Genomic DNA, 25,757 nt, shown 5'->3' on the forward strand with positions numbered 1-25,757 from the left:
AGTGATGCTGGGGGTTAAAGTACCACACCTGCAAGGTACTTCAGAAAAGGAGTTAAGACCCTGAAAAGAGCAATATTTCACCTGCACCCAAAGTTTGAAAACCTATCTAGAAGATAATGGTTTAAATATTATGCTTCTTCAGTAGGGGAAGTCTTGAGCTAGGGCTGAAACCTCCCTGCCCAAGGTTTCCGAACGACTCCTTTGGGGTGAAATGGTGTAACAGTGGCTCCCAATATTCTCAATAAAGTTCAACAGAGATCACATCTATCTACCAAAATTAACATTAAGACCCTAAAAGTAAATCAGAAAAAAATAAGTCAATGAGTACACGAAATGAACTTTAAGGCAGCAGGAAAATAAAATGCTGTTTATTATGCAGACAATCCAGTTTTTCTGTTTCATACCTGAGTACCCTTCTACTGAGATATATTTAGGAGGTCACTGTAAAATATAGTATCTCAAAGGCCTTTTAATACTTCTAAAACAAATTCTTATACATGCAGTTAACATCTGAAAAGTGTCTAGAGAACTGTGCCATGTAAATGTTCATTTTTATTTTCTGCATGATTCAAAATTGAAAAATAAAAAGTAGATATAACTGCTACATTATAAAACAGCTGCTCTTAGGAATTCATTTTATTTACTTTTGTTTTAACTGAATCATGTGACTGGATACAGAATTTGCTGCTCTTTTCAAAATTATTTTTCTGATGCATTTACCATCACTGTTGGTAATTAAAGGATTCCTTGAATATTTAAGATTTCTAAAAAGGATGCAGACTGTGACTGGGGTATCTACTTCCACAGAGAATCCAGAGTAAATCTAAAAAGAAGTTACATCGGAGGGCAGAGGCTTCAGTGGCTCAGCCTCCTTTCATTTTGCTTCTTTCTTTTAAAAACTCCTGATGAGGCTTCATTATCCACAGGATAAAGCAGTTTGGCCTCCAAACCTGCAACAATATGGCATAACCTACCTACTCTTCAGGCCTTCTTTCCTACAGCCGTCTTACATCAGGTTGGGTCTTCCTCAAGTCATCTCATCTATCAAACAGGACCCAGCTCGAGATCATTCCCTGCAAGGCTTTTGCCAAATCCATTCCAGATAGTAAACTTTTCACAAGTTATTCTTCCTAACCTCCATCCCAGACTCTAAATTATTAGAAGGGAGAGCCATGCCATATACACTTCATTTCCCCAGAGAGCACAGAATATTCTACTTGGTCAGTAAATATATGATGACCGTGTCTCATGAGTCAGAAGGGTTAAACTCTGTCCCTAGATCTCACAACTGATTTTGGCAATGGCTTGATCTCTCTTCCTTAGTTTTCCTCTCTGTGAAACAAAGATATTTGCTACCAATATTCTAAAGTCTGGAAATAAGAAGTAACCCATTCCAAATGTGCATTATTAATTTGCTAATATAAAAAAGTAAACTGACAGTTTTGTACTTTTCATAACTCTTTCTCTTAAAAGCCCAACGTCAATATGGAAACTTGAGAATTTTCAGAGCTTAGGTAAAAATGACATCAGATTAATTTGGGGCAATTTCTGAGAAATGCTTTTAAGAAATATCCACAGACTGTGCCTCTGGCTAAATTATGGTGGTCTGACTCAATAAAACTTGTCCACCTACTGAAAAGGAGCACTTACTAATTTTCCTGTGGGTGTTTCCAGCTGTGGCAGTAGAGCATTTCCGATCCTCTGCAGGAGTTTTCCCCTTTGAAAGCTGAGAATTGAAGGAGGTACAGCACATCAACAGCAGCTTAGAAACGCAAAGTCATGGAACTCCTCATATTAAATGAAAAAAGAAAAGGTTGCGAGACAAAAACTAAGTCGGAAATCAAACGGCAATATTAGAGAAACATCTCAAAAAAAACCAAAAAAACAAAAAAACAAAACAACAGTAGAGAGAAAGAGCCAATAGAAGGTGCCCAAGTGAAAAACCATCAAGAAAGAAAGAAAGAAAGAAAGAGAGAAAGAGAGAAAGAGAGAAAGAGAGAAAGAGAGAGAGAGAGAAAGAGAGAAAGAGAGGGAGAGAAAGAGAGAGAGAGAGAGAGAAACAAAGAAAGGAAATCAATCTCTTTCCAGGTCATCTGCCTTGCCCACACTCATCTAAAAAGGGGATGTGTAGCCCTCGGGGATGTTCTTACAGAGGCAACTCAGGCCCCCTGCAGAGTTCCTGGGCAAGAAGGAACTCACCTCTTACTCTGGTTAGAGGGGCACAGTGAATATTTAAGATTTCCCAAAAGGATGCAGAATGTGACTTCTGCTCCACTTCACGGTCTCTAGGCCCATAACCTGCTGAGGCCTGCCTGGAGGTGGAACTTAATTGGGAATCTGTTTTTAAAGGACCCAAACCATGTCTCCCTAGAGCTAGGAAACAGCAGGCTTAGTTTCAGGATGTGGCAGTTTTGTTTCAGAATTACTGCAGAGGATGTTAAAAACAGCACCTCATACTCCTAGAAGGGGAAAGAAGGACAAAGTGGTGTTGGTACGGTCATTATTTGGCCTCACAGTGGCTGTTTGGAAATCATTGTGCTAATACGAAGGTCTTCTTAGAATATCTTTATGCCTTTTCAGCTTGCAAAGATACCCAATAAAAAAAATTAGGGTGGGAGAGGGCTTTGAACTTTATTGCTCACTGTATTAGCAACTAGAAGACCCAAGTTCAAGTCCTGATTCTGCATTTCTAGTTGTGAATTCTAGGGCATACTGTTTAAGCTCTGAGAGAAGATTTTCTCTTCTATAAAACTGGAATAACAGTTATCCTAAGTACCTCATAAAGAGGAAGCAAGGCTTAAAGATGATTTTAATAAAGGTTATGAACTGTAAAGAGTTCTAATACCAACAATGATTTTTATTATGATATTGGATTTTATGGATTTTTGGATTTATTGGATTTTTATTATGATTGAGATGATTCCACTTACCTTAAATAGAATATATAGTATATATAAAAAAATCCCAAAACCATAGATTGGAATAATCTGTCCCATCAGGCCTCTTCCACTACCTCCTCCTCCAGTGCCTCCACCTGATCCTTTGGCCTTTGCAAATGCCTCTGCGAGGTGAGACCTCTGGAAACGAGCCCCAAGGGTCTGGCCATCTGAGGGTGGCTGGTGATGATGCATCATAGGTGGAAATCGACCCAACTTTCCTGAGAAAATAATCAGTATTTATGTCTTCTACTATTTTAAATATTGCTATTATGAAAACACTTCATGCACTAAGGCATAACAGAAGCCAACTCAAGTTTAAGAAAAAACAGAAACTTGATTATAAGGATACAGAGGTATCACACAGAAAATAAACATAATGTGGCAATCTCTAGCCGCTCACCCAAACCCATTTTCCCTTCCTTTCTAGGCCCATAGCTTGGTAACATTTTTCAGCTTCCCATACGGTTAAAGGAAGCCATGTGACAGACGTCCAACCAGAGGAATGTGAGTGATATGTGCTGGTTCAAGGCCTGGCCTATAAAACTTTCCATGTATTAAACTCCACATTCATTTCCCTTCTGCAGGCTTCATGCTGATACCTAGGGAGACCTCTGAAGTCATGTGATGAAAATGACAAAGCTTCCTTCCATCAATCTAGGTTAATGAATAACTGTGTGACACAGAGCCCTCCAGGGCTACCACCCCACCAACTTAGAACCATCTGGACTTGTTTACGTGAGTAAGAAATCAACTTCAATCGTGTTACGGCCATCATACACTTTGGAGTCTGTCACAGCAGTTAGCCACCACCAGCTACTACAGAAAAGGAAATGTGATCTGGTCTCAGAAGAGAGAAAAACCCAAACTGGAAAGCCGGAAAGCCATCAGGATCTGGGACAGCTACTCTCACATTCCACTTCAATCTCCCTTTTTATGGGGCCATGAGGCTTTTTTTTTTCCCCTGTGTTTCTCTGTGCAGATCTTCTTCATTCTCCCTTCTGTGGAGACCATTTCTTTAGCTTCTTTGTGAACACAGAGGAAGATAGTCACCCCCCAAGCCCCTCAATGTGCAGATCCTTCAAGAGGCCAGCACAGACTCATCACAGTCCCAAATTCCCTGGAGGAAGATTCTGAACACTCAGCTTGGGTAGGTATGTATCCCTTTCCAATCAGCTATAACTGAGCAGACAGGATTCATGTGGCACAAAAACAGCGTCACAGGGTTCATGAGTGGAAGCACAGAGCTTGGAGAAAGGAGTGTGCATCAATGTTCTTGCATTTTTTTCCTCCATCAGGGGCAAACATTAACATCAACTGCCAAGCTCCTAAGAGCCATAGATGAGAAAGGTAAGTCCTTTCTTCAAAAGGCCATATAAACAAGCTTGTGTGGAAAAAGCAACAGGAGCTAACACTACAGAGCAGAAAACACTAGAGAACAGAAAGACTTCATAAATCAGACTGTAAAAATACAAACTATACAATACTGTTGGACTTGATTTTAACAAAATTACAGATTTCTGTTCGATAAAGACCACCACAGAGTTAAAATAGATGACAGACAAGGAAAAGCTTATGCAACATCTACAATTGACAAGGGATTAAATATTTAAAATAGACATGGAATTTCTACAATTTGTTATTAAAAAAATCCTAAGAAACCCAATAGAAAGCGCCTACAGAAAGAGAAGCTTAAAGGATTAGCAAGTAAATAAAGAGATGATCAAATTCAAAGAAAACCCAACGAGTAAAATACAAATTAAAACAATGAGATTGCACTGTTCACACCAATCAGAAGGGCAAAAATTAGAATGGTGGATAACAGCAAAGGTTGGCAAAGGTGGGGAAGAACTCTCATGCTCTGTGTGTAACAAGGTAAACAGATCTAACCATTTTGCTAAGAGATCTTAGTGACATGAAGTACTTAGTGATATCAAGTATGTCTATGTCCTATGTGATCCAGTGATCCCACTCTGGTGGGTAAATTCCAGAGGAATTCGGGATGGTCTATATGCAAATTACAGACTTTATAGAGCTGTGTGAGAATTTGCTGGGATGATAATGTAGCAGGGAGCTTAAAGTCACTTTGATTTTGATAATTAGAAGAATGGAAAATGAAAGTGAAGTGGATACAAATACAGAATTCTGTGTAGCTTTTAGAAATCACACTTCAGACGTACCTACAGCAACATGAACATCTTAAAAAGCACACAACTGAGTAAAAAATAAGCAAATACCATTATGTAAGCTGACAGCATCATAATTATACTACATATGCCCTACATATATACTACATATATTAGCAAATATGTAAGTGTAAGGACATAAAACACAGAATGGACACATATGAATGAGGAAGGGAATGGCTATATGGACTGAAGATAAAGAGTTAAAAAGAAAAGAATAAGAAAGGAAACTTGCACTCCTGATGTCAAAAAGCTGCTATCAACTGATGACTATCTTTAAGTCAACTGTGCTCCTGAGGCTAGAAAGAAGGTGGGTGGCCAGGTAGAGAGGTAAGACAGCTAGCCACTAGGTTTGGAAGCTGCCATCTGCCTTGTATCCTCTCTCAGCCTATTCCACTCCAATGGTCCTGCTTTCTTTCCCAATACTGACTTTGGAGGACATAAAAATTATGCCAGAAATGCTTTTTAAGAGTAGGTCAGCAACAGAAGCAGAGCTTCAGACAGTAGAGCGAAGCCAGGTTAACACTCCTTATTCTGAGTTCTGGTGACTATGTAGCTATTAAATTGTCAAGGATCTTAATATATTAAGTGGTGAGTAATGGCTCTAAGGCTATAATACACCTTCAAAAAATGCCTAGCCAGTATTCAAGAAGCTAACCATTCTCTTGAGAGAATCTGATTTATCAGATGGCTAGTGTTCAATATACTAGATTTAGTAATTGTGGTAATACCTTGTTGAACTTCATTTTACTGTACTGAGAACACAGACTTCAAAACTTCATATAAAGCAAAAAACATTAAAATCAGTTAATAGCACAAAAGGCATTATTTTGCATAAAATGATGACAATGCTGTACACTGTACATCTCTCCCCAAAACCTTTATAGTCTGTCAGCCAGGAAGATACTGCTACTGGACAGCTATTATGTTCAGTAGGTAGGAGAGAGCCCGTACATATAATAAACAGTCACACATTGAACAATGCTTTTAAAAAGTAGTATATTCAAAACAAACACCACCACAAAAGGACAGGGTATCACGGACCTTATTACTAGACAAACTAAATGTCTAAGCATTAAAAGAATGCAAAAGAAAAAATAAAAAGGAGTCAAAGGGGATCAATCGTTGAAGAGAATGAGACACAGAATAGCAGAGAAGCAGAACAGGAGGAAAGAAGAACACCTCCAACAATAAAGAGAGGAGAACAAAGAAGAACAAAGAATAAATAAGGCTAACTACCAAATTAGTTTGGCTCCATCTGGGGAAGTAACAAGAGATGAGAGGGAAGTGGAGGGGGAGGGTTTAAATGCTAACTTGTGGTGTATAAATTTGGTAACTGTGGGTCTAAGATCAAGGAAATGACTTAATGAGAAGTGTGTCTGAGAGGGATTAAATCTAGCATTTGAGTATAGGGCCTAATGCAGGGAGAAACTAGGGTGTGAGAAATCAGCAAGAAGGCAGTAATTAAGCTCTGAGATGCAAGGGCCTAAGGTGCTGGCTACAGCTATAAAGAGGAAGCAATAGGTCCAAGGGCTCTTAGCATGAAGTGATCAGCAGCATTTAATATTGAAAAGAACACAGAGCTAATGAGGGAAGAGGTCAGAAAACTCCAAGATTAGGAGTTTAATATATGAAGAGAAGAATGAAAACCATGGGTGGGTTTATGGCAAGGGGAAGACTGGGTACACGTTTTTCACACACTAAGTTCCACGTGTTGGTGGCACATTCAGAAGAAATTGTTATTGGACCACAGTTAGGCTTGAGAAGAAACTCTAAACTACCTAAATGAAAAAGCTAATTAAAAGATTAAGTGAGTGAATTATTCCTATACTAAAAGTGTTGGTGGGATAGGTGTACTTAGGTGCAACAAGAGTAAGAAAAGACAATGGAGCTGTCAAAGAAGACTAGAAGCAAACCAGTTTCCTTAAAAAAAAAAAAAAAAAAAAAAAAAAGAACTGAAAGCAACTGAGAAGTCTAGAAGAAACTGATAAAAGACTAATGGCAACCCCCATTTTTAGACACAGTGTATCCTCGGGAGAAAGGACGGCTACCGTATGAAATCTTGACTGTCCGCCTATTTAGACAATAACAGAAACCAATATACTACAAAGCATCATACAATCTGCAGAGTCAGAAGGAGTCTTAAAAATCACCTTCAGTCTTCAACAAATGGTATGGAGACAACTAGATATCCACCTGCAAAAGAGTAAAGTTGGACCCCTACTTCACACTATTTTTAAAAATTAACTCAAAATTGATTAAAGACCTAAATGTGAGAAAACTATACAACTCTTAGAAGAAAACATAGACCTAAATCTTTGTGACCTTGGATTAGGTTTCTTAGACAGGACACCAAAACCACAAGCAAACAAAGAAAAAATAGGCAAACTGGACTTCATCAATTTAAAACTTTTGTGCTACAAAGGATACCATAAAAAAAGTAAAGACAAAACACTCAATGGGAACAAATATTTGTAAAACACAGATCTGATAAGCTTCTAGTATCCGAAATATATAAATAACTCTTACCACTCAATAAGAAATAATCCAATCAAAAATGGTCAAAGGCTCTTAATAGACATTTCTCCAAAGAAGATATAGAAATGGCCAATAAGCACACGAAAAGATGTTCACCACCACTAGTCATCAAGGAAATGCAAATTAAACCCACAATTAGATTCACTACATTATACCCATTAAGATGCTATAATCAAAAAACAGATAATAGAGGCACCTGGGTGACTCAGTTGGTTAAGCGTCCAACTTTGGCTCAGGTCATGATCTCGCCATTCACAAGTTTGAGCCCCACACTGGGCTCCGTGCTGACAGCTCAGAGCCTGAAGCCTGCTTTGGATTCTGTGTGTGTGTCTCTCTCTCTCTCTGCTCCTCCCCTGCTCACACTCTGTCTGTGTCTCTCTCAAAAATAAACATTAAAAAAACCCCAGATAATAAAGTGTTGGCAAGGGTGTGAGAAAAACTGAACTCTCATACTCTGCTGATGCGACTGTACAATAGTGTAGTCACTTTGAAAAACAGCCTGACAGTTCTTCAGAAGGATAAACAAAGTTTCCATATGACCCAGCAATCCTACTCTTAGATATCTACCCAAGAAGAGTATGTTCACACAATAACTGGTACAAAAATGTTCATAGCAGCCTTTTTCATACTTAGCAAAAAGTCCATCAACTTACAAATGGTTAAGTTAAAATGTGGTATATCCATTAAATGGAATATTATTTGGCCATAAAAAGAATGAAGTACTGACACATGTTATAATACAGATGAACTTTGCAAACATTAAGTAAAACAAAAGAAAGCCAGTCATGTAAGACCATATATTACATGATTCCAATAATATGAAATGTCCAAAATAGGCAAATCTATGAAGACAAAAGTAGATTAGTGGTTGCCTAGGGCTGAAGGGTGAGGGGGGAAAGAGAGTGACTGCTAATGGGTATGAAGTTTTTTGTGTGTACGTGGGAGGGTGATATAAATGTTCTAAAATTGATTGCGGTGATAGTTTTATAACTCTGACTATATTAAAAACCACTGACTGTACACTTTAAACAGATAAATTGCCTGGTATGTGAATTATATCTCAATAAAGCTTTTTAAAAAGTCATCTATTCTAACCACCTGTGTTCAATACCCTCCCCTTCCTTAAGTGGAGGCCCTGACTTTGCTGAATACCATTAAGCAGGAAACTCAGTATTGCCCCCAGGAAGTTCATGCCACCTCTGGACAGCTCTGTTAGAATGGTCTTCTTTATACTGAGTTAATGAGTAATGGGAATAAGAAGGAAATAAACCATAGGGTTTCAAAAAGCAACACTGAATGTGATATGGCAAAAAAGTAGGGAAACATGACTGATAGGGTTTGCAGACTGGAAAGTAGAGGAATACTTTTTTCAAAGGTAAGGAAGAGAAGGAATTGGGGAGCAATGGAACAGATAGGCTAGATGGTAAAAATAGGTTTTATATCTTGGAGAAATGCAAATACATATTTTGTATTTGGTGTAATACTTCACATATTACTAAACCCTTAATGTACCACACACAGAGATTAAAATGATAAATAAAACAGCTCCTATCTCTAAAGAATTTACAGACAAGCAATATAGTTACAGCAAACAAGGCAACTATGCCTTAACTATCAAATCCAATAACTTTTCCCTGTCAGGTCTCACTCTAAGACTCTTCTGGCAAGGGGGCACCTGGGTGGCTCAGTGGGTTAAGTGGGTTAAGCATCCAACTTCGGTTCAGATCTTGATCTCACCAGTTTGAGCCCCTCATGGGGCTCTCTGCTGTCAGCGTGGAGCCTGCTTCAGATCCTCTGTTCCCCTCTCTCTCTGCCCCTCCCCTGCTTGCTTTCTGTCTCTCAAAGATAAACATGAAAAAAAAATACAAGTGATTATCACATACTACTCATTTAATAAATGTGTGCTTAATCTGAATAAATTCTTATCAAACTTTCCTGCCTTAATTTCTGCCACATCACTCTCCTGAGCTCTTCTTTTCCTACTGACTAGTCTTTCAACCTATTCTTTCTCAGTCTCTTGCATAGGTTCTTCTTTAATCCTCTCCTGGAGATTTTTGTTTCAACATGTCCGCTCTTGATCCTTTTCCTTTGGCAAATTCATTCATTCTCACAGATCCATTATAATTTCCAAAATGTATAGCTCTAGTTCTGACCTTTCCTTCTCAAGTTCCTCTTATCTCTAAATCCCATTAGTATATATGTCCTTTTGTATGACTATCATGTCAAACCTAAAAATGAGACTCATTTTCACCTTCCAAAACCTGGTGTCTCCTCGTGTGTGTGTGTGTGTGTGTGTTCTAAACAGAGTCATTCTCCCAGACCTTTTAGGCTTGAGACCTATAACCTCTGCTACCTGTGACCAAAGGTACTCTTGAGATGGTATGCGGGGTCAGAATGCTCAATTTGGAAGAGATTTGTTTCTTTGTTTTTTCCATAAAATTAACTGTCCTCAACAGGGAACAACCTCATGTGTTAGATCTTGGTACCACATTTCTTAGAACTGAACCCGGGAGGTTTAAAAATTCAATGGCTATAAAACATTTGCAAATGTCTAGTTGAAATAATTTTTTTAAAAAGAAATTTTTAGGGGCGCCTGGGTGGCGCAGTCGGTTAAGCGTCTGACTTCAGCCAGGTCACGATCTCGCGGTCCGTGAGTTCGAGCCCCGTGTCAGGCTCTGGGCTGATGGCTCAGAGCCTGGAGCCTGTTTCTGATTCTGTGTCTCCCTCTCTCTCTGCCCCTCCCCTGTTCATGCTCTGTCTCTCTCTGTCCCCAAAAAAATAAATAAATGTTGAAAAAAAAAATTTTTAAAAAGAAATTTTTAAAGGTAAATATCCAAGTGTACACAAAAGTATAAACGATAATGTCTAAGCAACTGCATACCTGCCTACCACATAAATATAAGTGGAACACCTACGTACTGTGTCCCACCCGGAGATAGCCACAGCTCTGAATTCAGTGATTAGAATGTATGCTTTATACTTTACTACATGAGTACATATCCATAAACTACACACAATATTGTTTTGAGTTTTAAAATTTTATGTTATGAATGGCAAGTACTGACAATTATACAGTAATATGAATATACTTAATGACACTGAATTGTACACCTACTGGTTAAAATGGGAAATTTTATGTTAATGTATATTTTACCACAATTTAAAAAAAAATTTTTTTTTTTAACATTTATTTATTTTTGAGACAGAGAGAGACAGAGCATGAGTGGGGATGGGGCAGAGAGATGGAGACACAGAATCTGAAACAGGCTCCAGGCTCTGAGCGGTCAGCACAGAGCCCGACACGGGGCTTGAACTCACAGACCGTGAGATCATGACCTGAGCTGAAGTCGGACGCTCAACCGACCAAGCCACCCAGGCGCCCCTACCACAATTTTTAAAAAACCTTTATACAATGGTATCATACTGTACTCATTCTTCTGCAGCTTCCCTTGTTTGTCTTTTTTTCTGGGTGGGGATCAGTATTTTGGCCTAGAAATGTACCATGCTGATGATGTATGTAGCTCTAGTTCATTCACTCCATCTGCTATATAGCATCTCCTTGTAGGTCCATTATCACAATTTATTTACCTCCTCCCCAGCTGATGGACATTTAGGTTATTTTCTATTTTTCACTACGACAAACGTTCTACTTTATAGCTACATTACTAAGAGGATTTGTGGTTTTTAAATTTTTTTGCTTAAAAAAACAGCTGAAGAGATCAGAACATTAAAATTGCACTTTTAAATTTTTTTATTTTTTAAAAAAATTTTCTTATGTTTATTTACTTTTGAGAGAAAGAGAGAGAGACAGAGGCGTGAGCAGGGGAGGGGCAGAGAGAGGGAGACGCAGAATCCGAAGCAGGGTCCAGACTCTGAGCTGTCAGCACACAGCCTGATGTGGGGCTCGAACTCACAGACTGTGAGATCATGACCTGAGCTGAAGTTGTACGCTTAACCAACTGAGCCAGTCAGGCACCCCTAAAATTGCACTTTTTAAAACAGAAAACAGCTGTGTTCACTATCTCTCTATGCACTCAAGTAGTCTCTGAAATGCAATCTGACTAAATTCAATTGTTTATTGAAAGCTTTCCCCATATTTAGGTTTATTTAATTATTAAAATTTCACTTAGCATATCATTTAAACTAGACTACAAATTTAATGGATTTTACAGAGTGAAGTTCTACTTTCCCTTGTTATTAACCATCCTTATTGCTAAAAACAAAAACTCTAGCACTGTTAACAAAAGAGCTTTCTGAAAGCAGAATTAAACCATCTGCAATATTTCATTCTTAAGACAAATAAGTCAATACAGAACTGGATGTGTTTATGTTTGATTACCGCAGTTTAAGAAAGATCTTAATGGGCCAATTCCTTAAGATACATAAGCTTCTCACTAAATACTGAGGAAATTCTAGAGGCCAAATTTAACTCAGCATTAAAGTGGAGGCTGGGACCACAGCTGACTATTCCTGATCAGTCTCCAAGGACCCCTCATCTTGTTACATTCTTCCTCTACTTAACTCTGCTCTGACAGCTGCTTTGACGTTTTCTGCTAGTTTGAGATTTTTTTCTTCATCTTCTACCAACTTCCTCACCCCCAAATCATGGTACATACTACTAAAAGAGATACTTGTGTGTCTAAGCTGCTTATTAGCACAAGGCCTAGTCCATATACCCTACACATGTTAATTACTACAGTTTTGATAGGAGTCATCTTCCCAAAGCACATTTCTAACTGGTCTTGCCATTTCTCTCATGGGTCCCACCGAGGACAAGAGACTGTTACACAGGAGGCAGCCAAGTGAGTAAGCTCAATACTATCTTTTCACTCAGGGTTATTAGTTAAGATATTTATTGGCTGTGCCTCCAACTATTTAAATGGAGGTTAAGTGAACCTTTCTTGAGCTCATTTTCATCATCTGTAAAATGGATATAATTGGGGCTGCTACAAGGACTGTTCAGGGTTCTTACAAGGATTACGGATTAAATATCAGATACAAAGCATGTGGCATGCACAGTGGGTAGTTAAATTCTGGTTTTGGCTTCCCTACAAAACTGAATTTCTAAACAACTGAATTCCATAATCTAGTCCAAAAGTACCTCTTTACATTTCGTTCCCATTACATACTCCTGATTCAGCCTAACTAGACCTCTCACCATGCTTGGAGCCTGCCTTGTGATTTCTTACCACTAAGCCTTTGCTTTTTGCTGACTAGTGGTTTTGTTTTTCTAACTCCACGTGTTTAAATCCAGCTTATCCTTCAAGACCCAAGCCAAATACTGCCCTCACCACCAATGCTTTTTCTCTAGTTACTCCCACGCACCTAGAACATACTGCTTGAACCTCTCTAACTGTACTTATCACAACTGGCTGTATTCAAGAGTTATATTTAGGTCTTACAGCTGCTACTTGAATGGATTGAGAATCTTTCACTAAGAACCATTTCTACCCAATTTTATTCAGTGCTGACCGAAACCTATAAATCATATCAGAGAATAAGAAAATATGCCTCCGACATCCAGAAGCTGGAGTGCTACTATCAGCTAGGCCTTGGTGTTGGTATGAGCTGGCTTGGCACTCACAATTAGGTCTTGGTGTTCTCAGGTTAAACGTCAGAAATTTGAGAATATCAACATTAGACAAGGCCATTCTGTGACCATCGTGGATCAAGAAGACAAAAGAGTAAGACCACTTTGTAATCTGCCTGAACACAGACAACATCCATCCAAGCTAAAAAATATCAATAGCCCCCATTCCTGGATAATGAAGGACTGCTGCTTCTTCACCAATTACAGCTTTAGCCTTTCTCTGGTCTGCTCTCCCTTTAGATAAACTCTATTAAGCTATCCAGACACTGAATTTTCCCCACTTTCTGATGGCATCCAATGCAGAGCAAAGCCCCATATCCTTAAACCTTCTTCAAAATCACCTAACACACACCCACATCTTATAATAAAGCTTTTCTTTAAAAAAAAAATTTTTTTTTAGTGTTTGTTTATTTTTGAGAGAGAGTGAGAGCGTGCGAGCAAGTGAGCATGGGTGGGGAGGGGCAGAGAGAAAGAGGGATATACAGAATCCAAAGCAGGATCCAGGTTCTGAGCTGTCAGCACAGAGCCTGATGCGGGGCTTGAACCCACAAACCGTGAGATCATGACCTGAGCTGAAGTCGGATGCTTATCCGACTGAGCCATCCAGGCGCCCCATATAATAAAGCTTTTCTAGCACTCTTCCTGTGATGCCGCATGCTCCCCTATGGTATGCATTCTCCCGCACTTCAACAATAAATCCAACTTATTTAACTGCAAATATTATTCATTCGTGCTCTGTAGCTGAAGGACAAACTATGAACTTCTTGAAGAAAAGTCTAGTGTTTTCTTTATGCTCAGGTCCCCTAAAGGGTAAGCTCTGGGTCTTGCATACTGTACACTTTGTGGAATTGATCTGGATGACTTCTGTGCCTGCCAGTAACTTTACTGGAATCTCCAGACCCAGCACTATTACTCTCAGGGTTGAAAATAATTTTGTAATTCATTATCCTGAATGTTTTTTAGTTTTGAGACTAGAAAATGGCAATCAGGGTAACTAGTAAAGGTGCTCCACACCTACCACTGTTCTCCATACCCACTCCCCTAGAAGTTTCTGAACTTGAAAAAGTGCCCAATTTGCAGGCATTCACAGGCTCTCAAATTGTCTCCTCTCTTCTTGGGCGCTCCTTCAGAGAAGATTCTCAGTGTTTCATTAGAAGAAAAGAAAAGGTCAGGGACCAAAATAATATGTTTGCCCTTAAGCTTATATACCAAAACATAAAGAGCTAATTTGAGAATTATGTATGTATATTATATATGTATATTATATATGTACATACACACATATGTACACATAAATATACATATATGTGATATATATATACACATAATAAAATATATGTGTATATATTTTCAATCTCAGATAGCTCAAGACTCAGTGGGCAGCACTCAAGGAAAATATGGTGACAGAAGAGTCTAAGTTATTTCATAGGAACAGGGCTACTGGAAAGGGACTGGTAAGGAACCCTATTTCTAAGTACTCAAAGTGAGTCATGACTGGAAAACATGGGCAGGCAGGGTCAGGAGGAGAGATGTCAGGACATTATCATGGGAACACCACAGGATCCAGCTACGGAAGTGGTGAGGACTCTCTTGAAACCGACTCTAGCACAGAAGCAGCACACTGTCATCTTGGAGGACTTCAACTACTCTGGCACCTGTCTGAAGTCTCAGAAAGTTAACACTGGAATAGCTGACAAGTTCCTGACCTGGCATGCTGACATTTTCATGTTACACAGGTGCATAAGGTGAGAGTAGGGGAGCTGTACTTTGGCCAAAGAAGATACTGGATAGTGAAATGGAAAGAGAACTGTAGGAGAAAGGGACTGTGCCAACTCGGTATTCATGGCAGCAAAGTAGGGGTTCTGCAGCACGGGCTCTAGGAAGGCAGAATTAAGTTCTGAAAATAGAAACAGAATTCCATGGCATGAGACAGACCCTTTCTAAGAGTAAAGTTCTTAAAATGCATTGCTGCTTGGGCATTTCAAAAATTCTCAAGCAGATAGGAAAGGCAGAGGGGGGGGGGGGGGGAAAGCAGATGTCCATGTAGCTCTTCTAAAACAACAGAGAAAAGATGAACAGAAAGACACAGAAGTGACTAAGTGGCAAGATATAAAGAGCCCCATGAGGCAGCCAAGGTCCAAAATAAATTAAGATTTGCCAAAAGGCTAGCTAAAGCAAAAGGGGTACTTTTAGACCAAAAAAAGGCAACTTACCTGATAAAATTTAATGCTGAGAAAGCAGAATTTCTGAAATTCTATTTTGCTTCCACATTCTCTATGAAAGGGAATGAATTTTGGGTTACATGAAAGAAAATTAACAATCCTAAGGACGAAAATAAAGTCCCAGATGGGTGAGGAGGATGGGTCTATCCACCAGATAATTTCTACCAAGACTGGAGAACTTGCAAAAAAGTTCCTAAACTAAAATTTTAAGAAATTACATTGATAAAAATGGCATTTTAAAAGATGGAGTAGATGTGTACTGTCCCAGTTTGCAAAAGCTGCATGGTGGATTTTTCAACTGTAGAGAAGTGAGCACGTTGTAACTGTTGGGCTAGATTTAGATTCTAAAAAGGATGCTTCTGGAGATTGTGAGGAAGATGGCAGAGGAGGAGGATCCTGAACTTACTTCATCCCATGGACACACTGAGATAACAGCTACACTGTGCAACTAACTCTGAAAATGACCCAAAGACTGACAGAACAGCACTTTCACATTTAATTGTAGAGAAGAGGGAGGCCAGATCAAAAAGGGTCAGAGGAGCAGAGAGGAGACTGGGAAGCAAACCTAGATAAGACTAACCACAAATGAGAAGGACACAACCCATGGGGAAGCTAGAGGATCAAATCCCACATCAGGCACCCCAAGCACTGGGGACCTGCATTGGGAAGATGAGTCCCCAAAATATCTGGCATTGAAAAATATCAGCACATCAGCAGGGCTTAAGAGAGCTTTTAAAATCAGCAGGGTTTAACTCCAGGTACTTTAAAAATCAATGGGCTTAACTCCAGGAGAGCTGAGGGGAGATAGGAAACGGGGACCTCACCCTCAAAGGGACAGAATAACCTGGCTTTAGACACAGCACAGAAACCATAGAAACAACAGTTTGAAAAGCGCCTGAGGTGTATGTGAAGGAGATTTACTAACCTCAGAACATATACTGGAGGCGCAGGGATCTTCAGGAGACTTCAACATAAGTGCTAACATGTGCCATTGCTCTTCTCCTCTCCAAGCCTACATAGCAAGACACTTGGAAAAACTAACACTAACACTCTCCACCTATTTTTCTAGTTCCATGTGCATGGCCCCACCTTCCTCTGCACAGCCTCAGCAGGCAATCCTCCAAAGCAGCTCCTGCTCCACCATACCCTGCAAACAACCCCAGCAAGGACCAGCACCACTGCAAAGGGAATCCTGTGCTGGGGAGAAGGAAAGATAACCCCCCACACCAGTGCCCCCGCAGTTCCAGCAGCCAAGCCTTTTAACTAGGCAAAAATGGAGAAACCCCTGCCTTCTAGGGTGTCTGCAACTGCAGCAGAGAGACCAGGGGCAGACAGTGAGGCTGACTGCTAACCCTACCCACCCATGTTCCAAAGCATAAAGTGAACAGTACAAATTGGACAAAGTAGATGAACAGCAGTCATTTAAAAAAAAAAAAGCTTAGGGGTGCCTGGGTGACTCAGTTAAGCATCCAACTCTTGGTTTTGGCTCAGGTCATGATCTCATGGTTTGGGAGTTTGAGCCCCACACTGACAGTGCAGAGCCTGCTTGGGATTCTCTCTCTCCCTTTCCCTCTGCTGCCCCCTTGTTCACACTCTCTAAATAAACAAACAATAACAATAATAATAACAATAATGATAATAAAAGTTTAGGATTCTAATAAACCACAAGGTCAGCAAGTAAAATGCCAAAAATCTAAAGCAATCCTTAGGGTGCATTAAGAGAAGTAGTGGGGAGATTTTTAAAGGTGGGTGGGGGAGGCAACAGGTTGCTCTTCCATGAGCTAATGGGCTTCCATTTGCTATTACTTGCCTTCTAAGAGGGCACTGAGATGTTGAGATACCTAGAACTAGGTGACATGAGGAATGGATGATGGAGCCAGAGATGTCAACATAGGAAAAAAGACTGATGAAGGGGACATGATGCTAGCCTTCAAATTCCTGAACTATCTTTCCCTTTTAATCTACTTTTCCTCCATTCCTATTTTGGTGAAGGGCATCACCATCTGTCTAATCACCTAAGCCAATAAACTGAGACCAATCCAAGATGCCTCCTTCTCCCTCACCTTCCGCTTCTACCTAAAAATGGCTCTTAAAACAACTGAAATTTCTGACAATGTTAAATAAATTACAATTATAAAGTTAAAAATAAAAGTAAAAACCAGAGAAATATAAAAAATACTAAAAATAAAAATAGCTTTTAAAATTGTTCTCCTCCCAGGGTGCCTGGGTGGCTCAGTCAGTTAAGCAGCTGACTCTTGATCTCAGTTCAAGTCTTGATCTCATGGTCCTGGGTTCAGGCCCTGCATTGGGCGTAAAGCCTACTTAAAAAAAAATTGTTCTCCTCCCTACCCAATGGTAACAGCCTCCCCTGCTCTATTTCCTCTTGCCTCCAATACCTCTATATCCCTTTGGGAATCACACTCAACTTCAGAGGGGTTAATCAGTATGTTCTTTCTACCCAAAGCACTGCAAGTAACTTACTTCAGGCCATTAAGATGGGTGGATAGGTTAGCTGGAACTAATGGGACAGAACGAGGGTGGGGGGGATAAGAATGAGGTGGGAGTGAAGGAAGAGTTAAAAGAAAAGACATCCTCTTTCTCTGGACAATGGAATTTGAGAGGTGATGTCTGGAACTGTTGCAACCATTGTCGCTACCCTGTGAGAGCAGTCAGGACAGAGCTGACTTGAGAAGGAACTTGGAAGTGAAATGGGACACAGAAAATCAGAGCCGGAGACTTGATGAGAATGTCAGTCTCTGGATCAAACAACACTGAAGGCCAGTTCTAACACAGAATCTCTTCATGTACTCAACACAGTAAATCCCCTTTTTGCCTTCAGACAGTTCAAGCTGAATTTTCTGTCTTTTATCATGAATATTCTATCTGATGAACTCACCAACACTGACTTAATGATGCTCACACTGTCTCAACTGGACTTCTGCAACTATCTTGTCCCTAAAGAAATCCTCACAATGCAGCTCCTTTCCTGCTGCCAGGATGTGCTTTCCAAAACCAGACTGGATGTTTCCCTTCTACTTACAAACTTACAATGGCCTCTTCTACTTTTAGAATAAAATCCTAACTCCTTGAATATGGCAGAAAAAAATCTTCTCAGTGTGGCCCCTGCTAACATATCTAGTCTCATCTCTCATCAAAAGGAAAAACTTTTCTTCTTAAAAAGACACCAGCAAGAAATCAAAGACAACCCAATAGGAGAAAATATTTTCAAATTATATATCTGATAACTGATTTTTATCTAAAGAACTCTTAACACTCCACAATAAAAAGTAACCCAATTTAAAAATGGGTATAAGATCTGAATAAGACATTTCTCCAAAGATGATATACAAAAAGCTAATAAATGCACAAAAGGATGCTCAATGTCCTTAGTCATTAGGGAAATGCAAATAAAACCACAGTGAGATATCACTTCACACCCACTAGGATGGCTATAATCAAAAAGACAGCAGGGCACCTGGGTGGCTCCATCAGTTAGGTGTCCGACTTCAGCTCAGGTCATGATCCCAGTTTGTGGGTTCAAGTCCTGCACTGGGCTCTCTGCTGTCAGTACAGAGTCTGCTTCAGATCCTCCACCTCCCTCTCTACCTGTCTGCTGCTCACGCTCTAAAATAAACATTTAAAAAAAAGGCAGACAATAACAACTGTTGGCAAGATATGGAGAAACTAGAATGCTTATACACTGCTGGAAAGAATGTTAGATGGTGCAAGTCTCTTTGGAAAATAGTTTAGCAGTTCCTCAAAAGGTTGAAAATAGAGTAATTATATTTCAGAGGAGAAGCTTAAACTTCAGAGGAGAAGTTTAGATGGTGGAGAAGAAGTAGGGGTACCAGGATGTCCCTTGTCCCTCAAACACAGCCATAAAGGGTCAGAACACTTGGAACATCCAGGAAATCAATCTGTGGAGTGACAGAAAAATCTCCCCAGGTGGAGGCAACAGTTTAGCAGGACAGAGGTGCATGTATGCAAACTGGGGGAGATTAAATAGTGTAGGCATGGAGGGGAGGGAATTGCTTCTGTGGAGAGACAAAAGGGAGAGAGAGAGAAAGACAGGCTGTGGATGGCAGTTGTGTTAGGAGAAGAGGAAAACCTCTCCAGACCACGGACTCAGGAACAAGAAACACCGTGAGTGCCAGTTTCTACTTTGCCAACAGCCTTAGGTGCTCAAGATCAGTTTTCAAAAGTGCATGACTTTCTCTGGACTGGAGCCATCGATGTGTGTGCACACCTGGGGGACAGGAGCCAGCCCTGGGGCGCTGTAGCAATCTCAAGGGCACACTGGGAGAGAACAGTCCCCTCCCTCCCTTGAGTATTGTGGGAAGAGGGTTTATTGCCTGTCCGCCCCACCCCCCACACACAAGGCGCCAAAGGCCCTTTATCGGCAGGGCAGAGTGGTATTACACCAGAACAGAATCCATTCAGTGCAGAGCCCCTTAAGACATCCGGTTTTGAATCCCAGCTGAATGTCTAGGAGGCACAGGAGACTGAGGAGCAGGGCAAGGTGACTGCCTGTACTACTCTGTGTGGGCTGCCTGAACAGCATGGTTTGGGGAGCCCTGGTTGGGGGAGGTGAAATTGAGTTGTTGCCATTTTCACCAACAAGGTGGGGCTTCAGGGAACAGGACAGCGGCCCCTAGAGGAGCCGGGACCTGCTTACACCAAATCCCACCCCTCTGTGCCGGCAACTGCTTACCTACTGGAGTGAGACTGAGCCATCCAGGCTGCCTCACCTCCGAACCAGCACAGCCACCAGTCCAAGGCACCAACAGACACCTATCCCGCGGTCTTGTGTGTTAGTCTGTTGCTCTTCCCCCTCCCCGTTTCTTTCCTTCTCTTCTCCTTTCTACCCTCTTTTTTTCCTTTGCAAATCAGGCTCACAGTTTCTGATTTGACTTTTGGTCAATTCTTACTATATATATATATTTTTTTCTTTCTTTCTTTCTCTGTTTTGTTTGCTTAATCAGGCATTACTCTATTCTTTTTACACCTTTTCTATATCTTCTTTATTTTCCTTTCTCTCTCTCTGGATTAAGCCTTATAGATTGTTTGATTCTCTGCTTGGTTTTTTTTTTTTTTTTTTTTTTGCCCCTTTCATTTTACTCTTTGTACGGGATCAGGTTCCCTGCCCTTTCCTTTTTTCTAGGGTTACTTCAATGAACAAATCAAAGCACACCTGGTGGAAGGTCCAAATAATCCACCACTACAAGGAAGAGCATTATAGAGGACTGACCAGTGGGATAGAGCTCCCAACTACACAGAAAGCATGCCATACACTCCAAAAACACTTCCTGAAGGGCCAGGCCTTGGACAATGTATGATCTCTTTTTAATATAATAATACTCACAGGTGCAGGACACATAACAAGCTATTAAAATACAGAGAAGACAGACTCCTATCCAAAAATGACAAAATGGAAGAATTCCCCTCAAAGAAATTCCAGGAAGAAATGACAGCCAGAGAATTGCTCAAAACAAATATAAACAATAAATCTGAACAAGAATTTAGAATAATAGTCTTAAGACTAATAGCTGGGCTTGAAAAAAAGCATAGAAGGCACCAGAGAATCTACTGCTGCAGACATCAAGGAAGAAAGTCATGATGAATCAAGAAATGTTGTAAATGAGTTACAAAATAAACTTGATGCAGTGACAGCAAGGATGGAAGAAGCAAAAGAAGAGAATAGATGAAGTAAAAGATAAAATTAAGGAAAATAATGAAGCTGAAAAAAAGAGGGAAAGGAAATGATTAGACCACAAGGGGAGAATTTTAAAGACCTAAGTGATTCAATGAAACAAAATAGTATCCATTATCATAAGAGTTCCAGAAGAAGAAGAGAGAAAGGGGCAGAAAGTTTATTTGAACAAATTATATCTGAAAACTTCCCTAATGCAGAGAAGGAAACAGGCATCCAAGTCCAAGAGGCAAAATACAAAGATAAAGAGAGAATTCTGAAAGCAGCTTGGGATAAATGGACCTTAACCTACAAGGGTAGACACATAAGGGAAGTAGCAGACCTGTCCATTGAAACTCGGCAGGCTAGAAGGGAATGGCAGGAAATATTCAATGTGCTGAATAGGAAAAATATACAGCCAAAAATCCTTATCCAGCAAGGCTGTCATTCAGAATAGAAGGAGAGATAAAGGCTTTCCCAGACAAACAAAAACTAAAGGAGTTCATGACCACTAAACCAGTCTTGCAGGAGATCCTAAGGGGGGACTCTGTGAGCGGAAAGCAGCAAAGACTACAAAGGACCAGGAACATCAAAACAAGCACAAAACCTACAGATAACACAATGACACTAAATTCAATAATCACTTTCAATAATCACTCTGAACATAAATGGACTAAATGCCCCAATCAAAAGACAAAAGAGCTTAAGAATGGATACTCATTTTAGACCTGAGGACACCTGCAGATTCAAAGTGAGGGGATGGAGAACCATCTATAATGTTACTGGACATCAAAAGAAAACAAGAGTAGCCATACTATATTTTTTTTTTCTAAGGTTTATGTTTTTGAGAGAGACAAAGCATGAGCGGGGGAGGGGCAAAGAGAGGAGGAGACACAGAATCCAAAGCAGGCTCCAGGCTCTGAGCTAGCAGCACAGAGCCCAACACAGGGCTCAAACTCATGAACTGTGAGATCATGACCCAAGTTGAAGTCAGATGCTTAACTGACTGAGCCACCCAGGTGCCCCAGACAAACTAGATTTTAAAACAAAGACTGTAACAAGAGATGAAGAAGGGCATTATACCATAATTAGGGGGTCTATCCATCAAGAGGAGCCAACAATCGTAAATGTTTATGCCCCCAACATGAAACACCCAAATATAAATCAACTAATCACAACCATAAATATATATATATAATACAGTGATTGCCACTTACAGCAACAGACCGATCATGTAGGCAGAAAAATCAATAAGGAAATAACAGCTCTGAATGACACATTGGACCAGATGGACACAACAGATACATTCAGAACTTTTCAACCCAAAGCAGAATACACATTCTTCTCAAATGCACATTGAACATTCTCCAAAAGAGATTGCATACTAGGTCACAAAATAGCCCTCAACAAATATAAAAGGGTTGAAATCATACCATGCATATTTTAATCACAACACTATGAATGAAACTTGAAATCAACCACAAGAAAAAGTTTGGAAAGCCCCCAAATACATGGAGGTTAAAGAACATCCTACTAAAGAATGAATGGGTTAAACAGGAAATTAAAGAAGAAATTAAAAAATATATGGAAGCAAATGAAATGAAAATATGACAGTCCAAATCCTTTGGGATGCAGCAAAGGCAGTCCAGAGACGAAAATATATTGCAATTCAGGCCTTTCTCAAGAAGCAAGAAAGGTCCCAAATACACCACCTAACCTCACACCTAAAGGAACTACAAAGGCAGCAGCAAAGAAAGCCCAAAGCCAGCAGAAGAGAATAAAGATTAGAAATAAACAATATAGAATCCAAAAAAAAAAAAAAAAAAAAGGTAGCAAAGATCAATGAATCTAAGAGCTGGTTTTTCGAAAGAATAAACAAAACTGATAAACTCCTAGCCAGACTTCTTAAAAAGAAAAGAGAGATAACCCAAATATATAAAATCACAAAAGAAAGAGGAAAGATCACAACCAACACCACAGAAATGCAATTATTACAGAATACTATGAAAAATTATATACCAACAAACTGGACAATCTGGAAGAAGTGGATAAATTCCTAGACACCCACACACTACCAAAACTCAAATAGGAAGAAATAGAAAATTTGAACAGACCCATAACCAGAAAAGAAATTGAATCAGTTATCAAAAATCTCCAACAAATAAGAGTCCTGGGCCAGATGGCTTCCAAGGGGAATTCTACCAGACATTTAAAGCAGAGTTCATGCCTATCCTTCTCAAGCTGCTCCAAAAAACAGAAATGGAAGGAAAGCTTCCAGACTCCTATGAAGCCAGCATTACCTTGATTCCCAAACCAGACAGAGACCCGACTAAAAAGGAGAATTACAGGCCAATATCCCTAATGAACATGGATGCAAAAATCTCAACAAAATACTAGCAAATCGAATTCAACAGTGTATCAAACAATTATTCACCACGATCAAGTGGATTCATTCCTGGGCTGCAGGGCTGGTTCAATATTCATGAATCAATCAGTGTGGTACGTCACATTAATAGAAGAAAGGATAAGAACCATATGATCCTGTCAATAGATGCAGAAAAAGCATTTGACAAAATACAGCATCCTTTCTCAATAAAAACCCTCAAGAAAGTCAGGATGGAAGGAACATATCTTAACATCATAAAAGCCATATATGAAAAGCCCACAGTTAATATCATCCCCATGGGGAAAAAAGTGAGAGCTTTCCCCCTGAGATCAGGAACAGGACAGCACCACTGTTGTTTAACACAGTGCTGTAAGTCCTAGCCTCAGCAATCAGATAATAAAATGAAATAAAAGGCATCCAAATTGGCAAAGAAGTCGTCAATGTTTCACTCTTTGCAGATGACATAATACTCTACATGGAAAACCTGAAAGACTCCACCAAAAAACTGCTAGAGCTGATACATGAATTCAGCAAAGTCGCAGGATATAAAAATCAATGTATAGAAATTGGTTGCATTTCTATACAGCAATTACACCAATAATGAAGCAACTGAAAGATATCAAAGAATCAATCCCATTTATAATTGCATCAAAAACCATAAAATACCTAGGAAGAAACCTAACCAAAGAGGTAAAAAAATCTGTATGCTGAAAGCTATAGAAAGCTTATGAAAGAAACTGAAGAAGGGGTGCCTGAGTGGCTTAGTCAGTTAAGTGTCCGACTTCAGCTCAAGTCCTGATCTCATGGTCCACGGGTTCGAACCCTGCATCAGGCTCTGTGTGGACAGCTCTGAGCCTGGATCCTGTTTTGGACTCTGTGTCCCCATCTCTCTCTGCCCCTTGCCCCCCCATCTCAAAAATAAACATTAAAAATTTTTTTAATAAATTGAAAATGACACAAAGAAATGGAAAAACATTCCATGATCATGGACTGGAAGAACAAATATTGTTAAAATGTCGATACTACCCAAAGCAATCTACACATTCGATGCAATCCCAATCAAAATAGCACCAGCATTCTTCACAGAGCTAGAGCAAACAATCCTAAAATTTGTATGGAACCACAAAAGACCCCGAATAGCCAAAGTAATGTTGAAAAAGAAAACCAAAGCTGGAGGCATCACAATTCTGGACTTTCGCCTGTATTACAAAGCTGGAAGCATCAAGACAGTATGGTAATGGCACAAAAACAGACACAGAGACCAATGGAATAGAGAACCCAGAAAGGGACCCACAAACATATGGCCAACTAATCTTCAACAAAGCAGTAAAAAAGACATTCTCTTTAGCAAATGGTGCTGGGAGAATTGGAAAGCAACATGTAGAAGAATGAAACTGGACCACTTTCTTACACTATACACAAAAATAAATTCAAAATGGATAAAATACCTAAGTGTGAGACAGGAAACCATCAAAATCCTACATGAGAAAAGAGGCAGCAACCTCTTTGACTCTGGGTACAGCAACTTCTTACTTGACATATCTCTGAAGGCAAGAGAAATAAAAGCAAAAATGAACCACTGGGACCTCATCAAGATAAAAAGCTTCAACACAACAAAGGAAACAATCAACAAAACTAAAAGCCAACTGAAGGAATGGGAGAAGATATTTGCAAATGACATATGACATATTAAAGCATTAGTATCCCAAATCTATAAAGAACTTACCAAACTCAACACCCGAAAAACAAATAATCCAGTGAAGAAATGGGCAAAAGACATGAATAGACACGCTTCCAAAGAAGACACCCAGATGACCAACAGACCCATGAAAAGATGCTCAACATCGCTCATCATCTGAGAAATACAAATCAAAACCACACAGAGATACCACCTCACACCTGTCAGAATGGCTAAAATTAACAACTCAAGAAACAGCAGATGTTGGTGATGGTGTGGAGAAAAGAGAATCCTCTTGCACTGTGGTGGGAATGCAAACTGGTGCAGCCACTCTGGAAAACAGTGTGGAGGTTCCTCAAGAAATTAAAAATGGAATTACCCTATTAGCCAACAACAGCACTACTAGGGATCTATCTAAAGGATACAGGAGTGCTGATTCAAAGGGACACACGCACCCCAATATTTATAGAAGCGCTATCAACATAGCAAAATTATGGAAAGAGCCCAAATGTTCATTGACTGATAAATGGAG

The 25,757-nt window shown here is 39.8% G+C and overlaps 1 protein-coding gene across 4 annotated transcripts in view; it reads right to left on the bottom strand.

The window, feature by feature from the left end:
* Positions 1 to 25,757, bottom strand: part of RIC3 (RIC3 acetylcholine receptor chaperone) — a 67,037-nt gene that overhangs the window by 33,735 nt on the left and 7,545 nt on the right. For 3 of the 4 annotated variants that reach the window (XM_047823429.1, XM_047823430.1, XM_047823428.1), the window contains exons 2-3: positions 2,931 to 3,157; positions 1,651 to 1,726 (exon numbers count right to left, since the gene is read on the bottom strand). In XM_047823429.1, coding sequence (XP_047679385.1) covers positions 1,651 to 1,726; positions 2,931 to 3,157 — 303 coding nt within the window. Of the gene's footprint in view, positions 1 to 1,650; positions 1,789 to 2,930; positions 3,158 to 25,757 lie in introns of those variants that run through there. The other variant, XM_047823431.1, reaches the window with a different exon arrangement.

Source organism: Prionailurus viverrinus, chromosome D1 (assembly GCF_022837055.1).
Source record: "Prionailurus viverrinus isolate Anna chromosome D1, UM_Priviv_1.0, whole genome shotgun sequence".
Taxonomy (NCBI): Eukaryota; Metazoa; Chordata; class Mammalia; order Carnivora; family Felidae; genus Prionailurus; species Prionailurus viverrinus.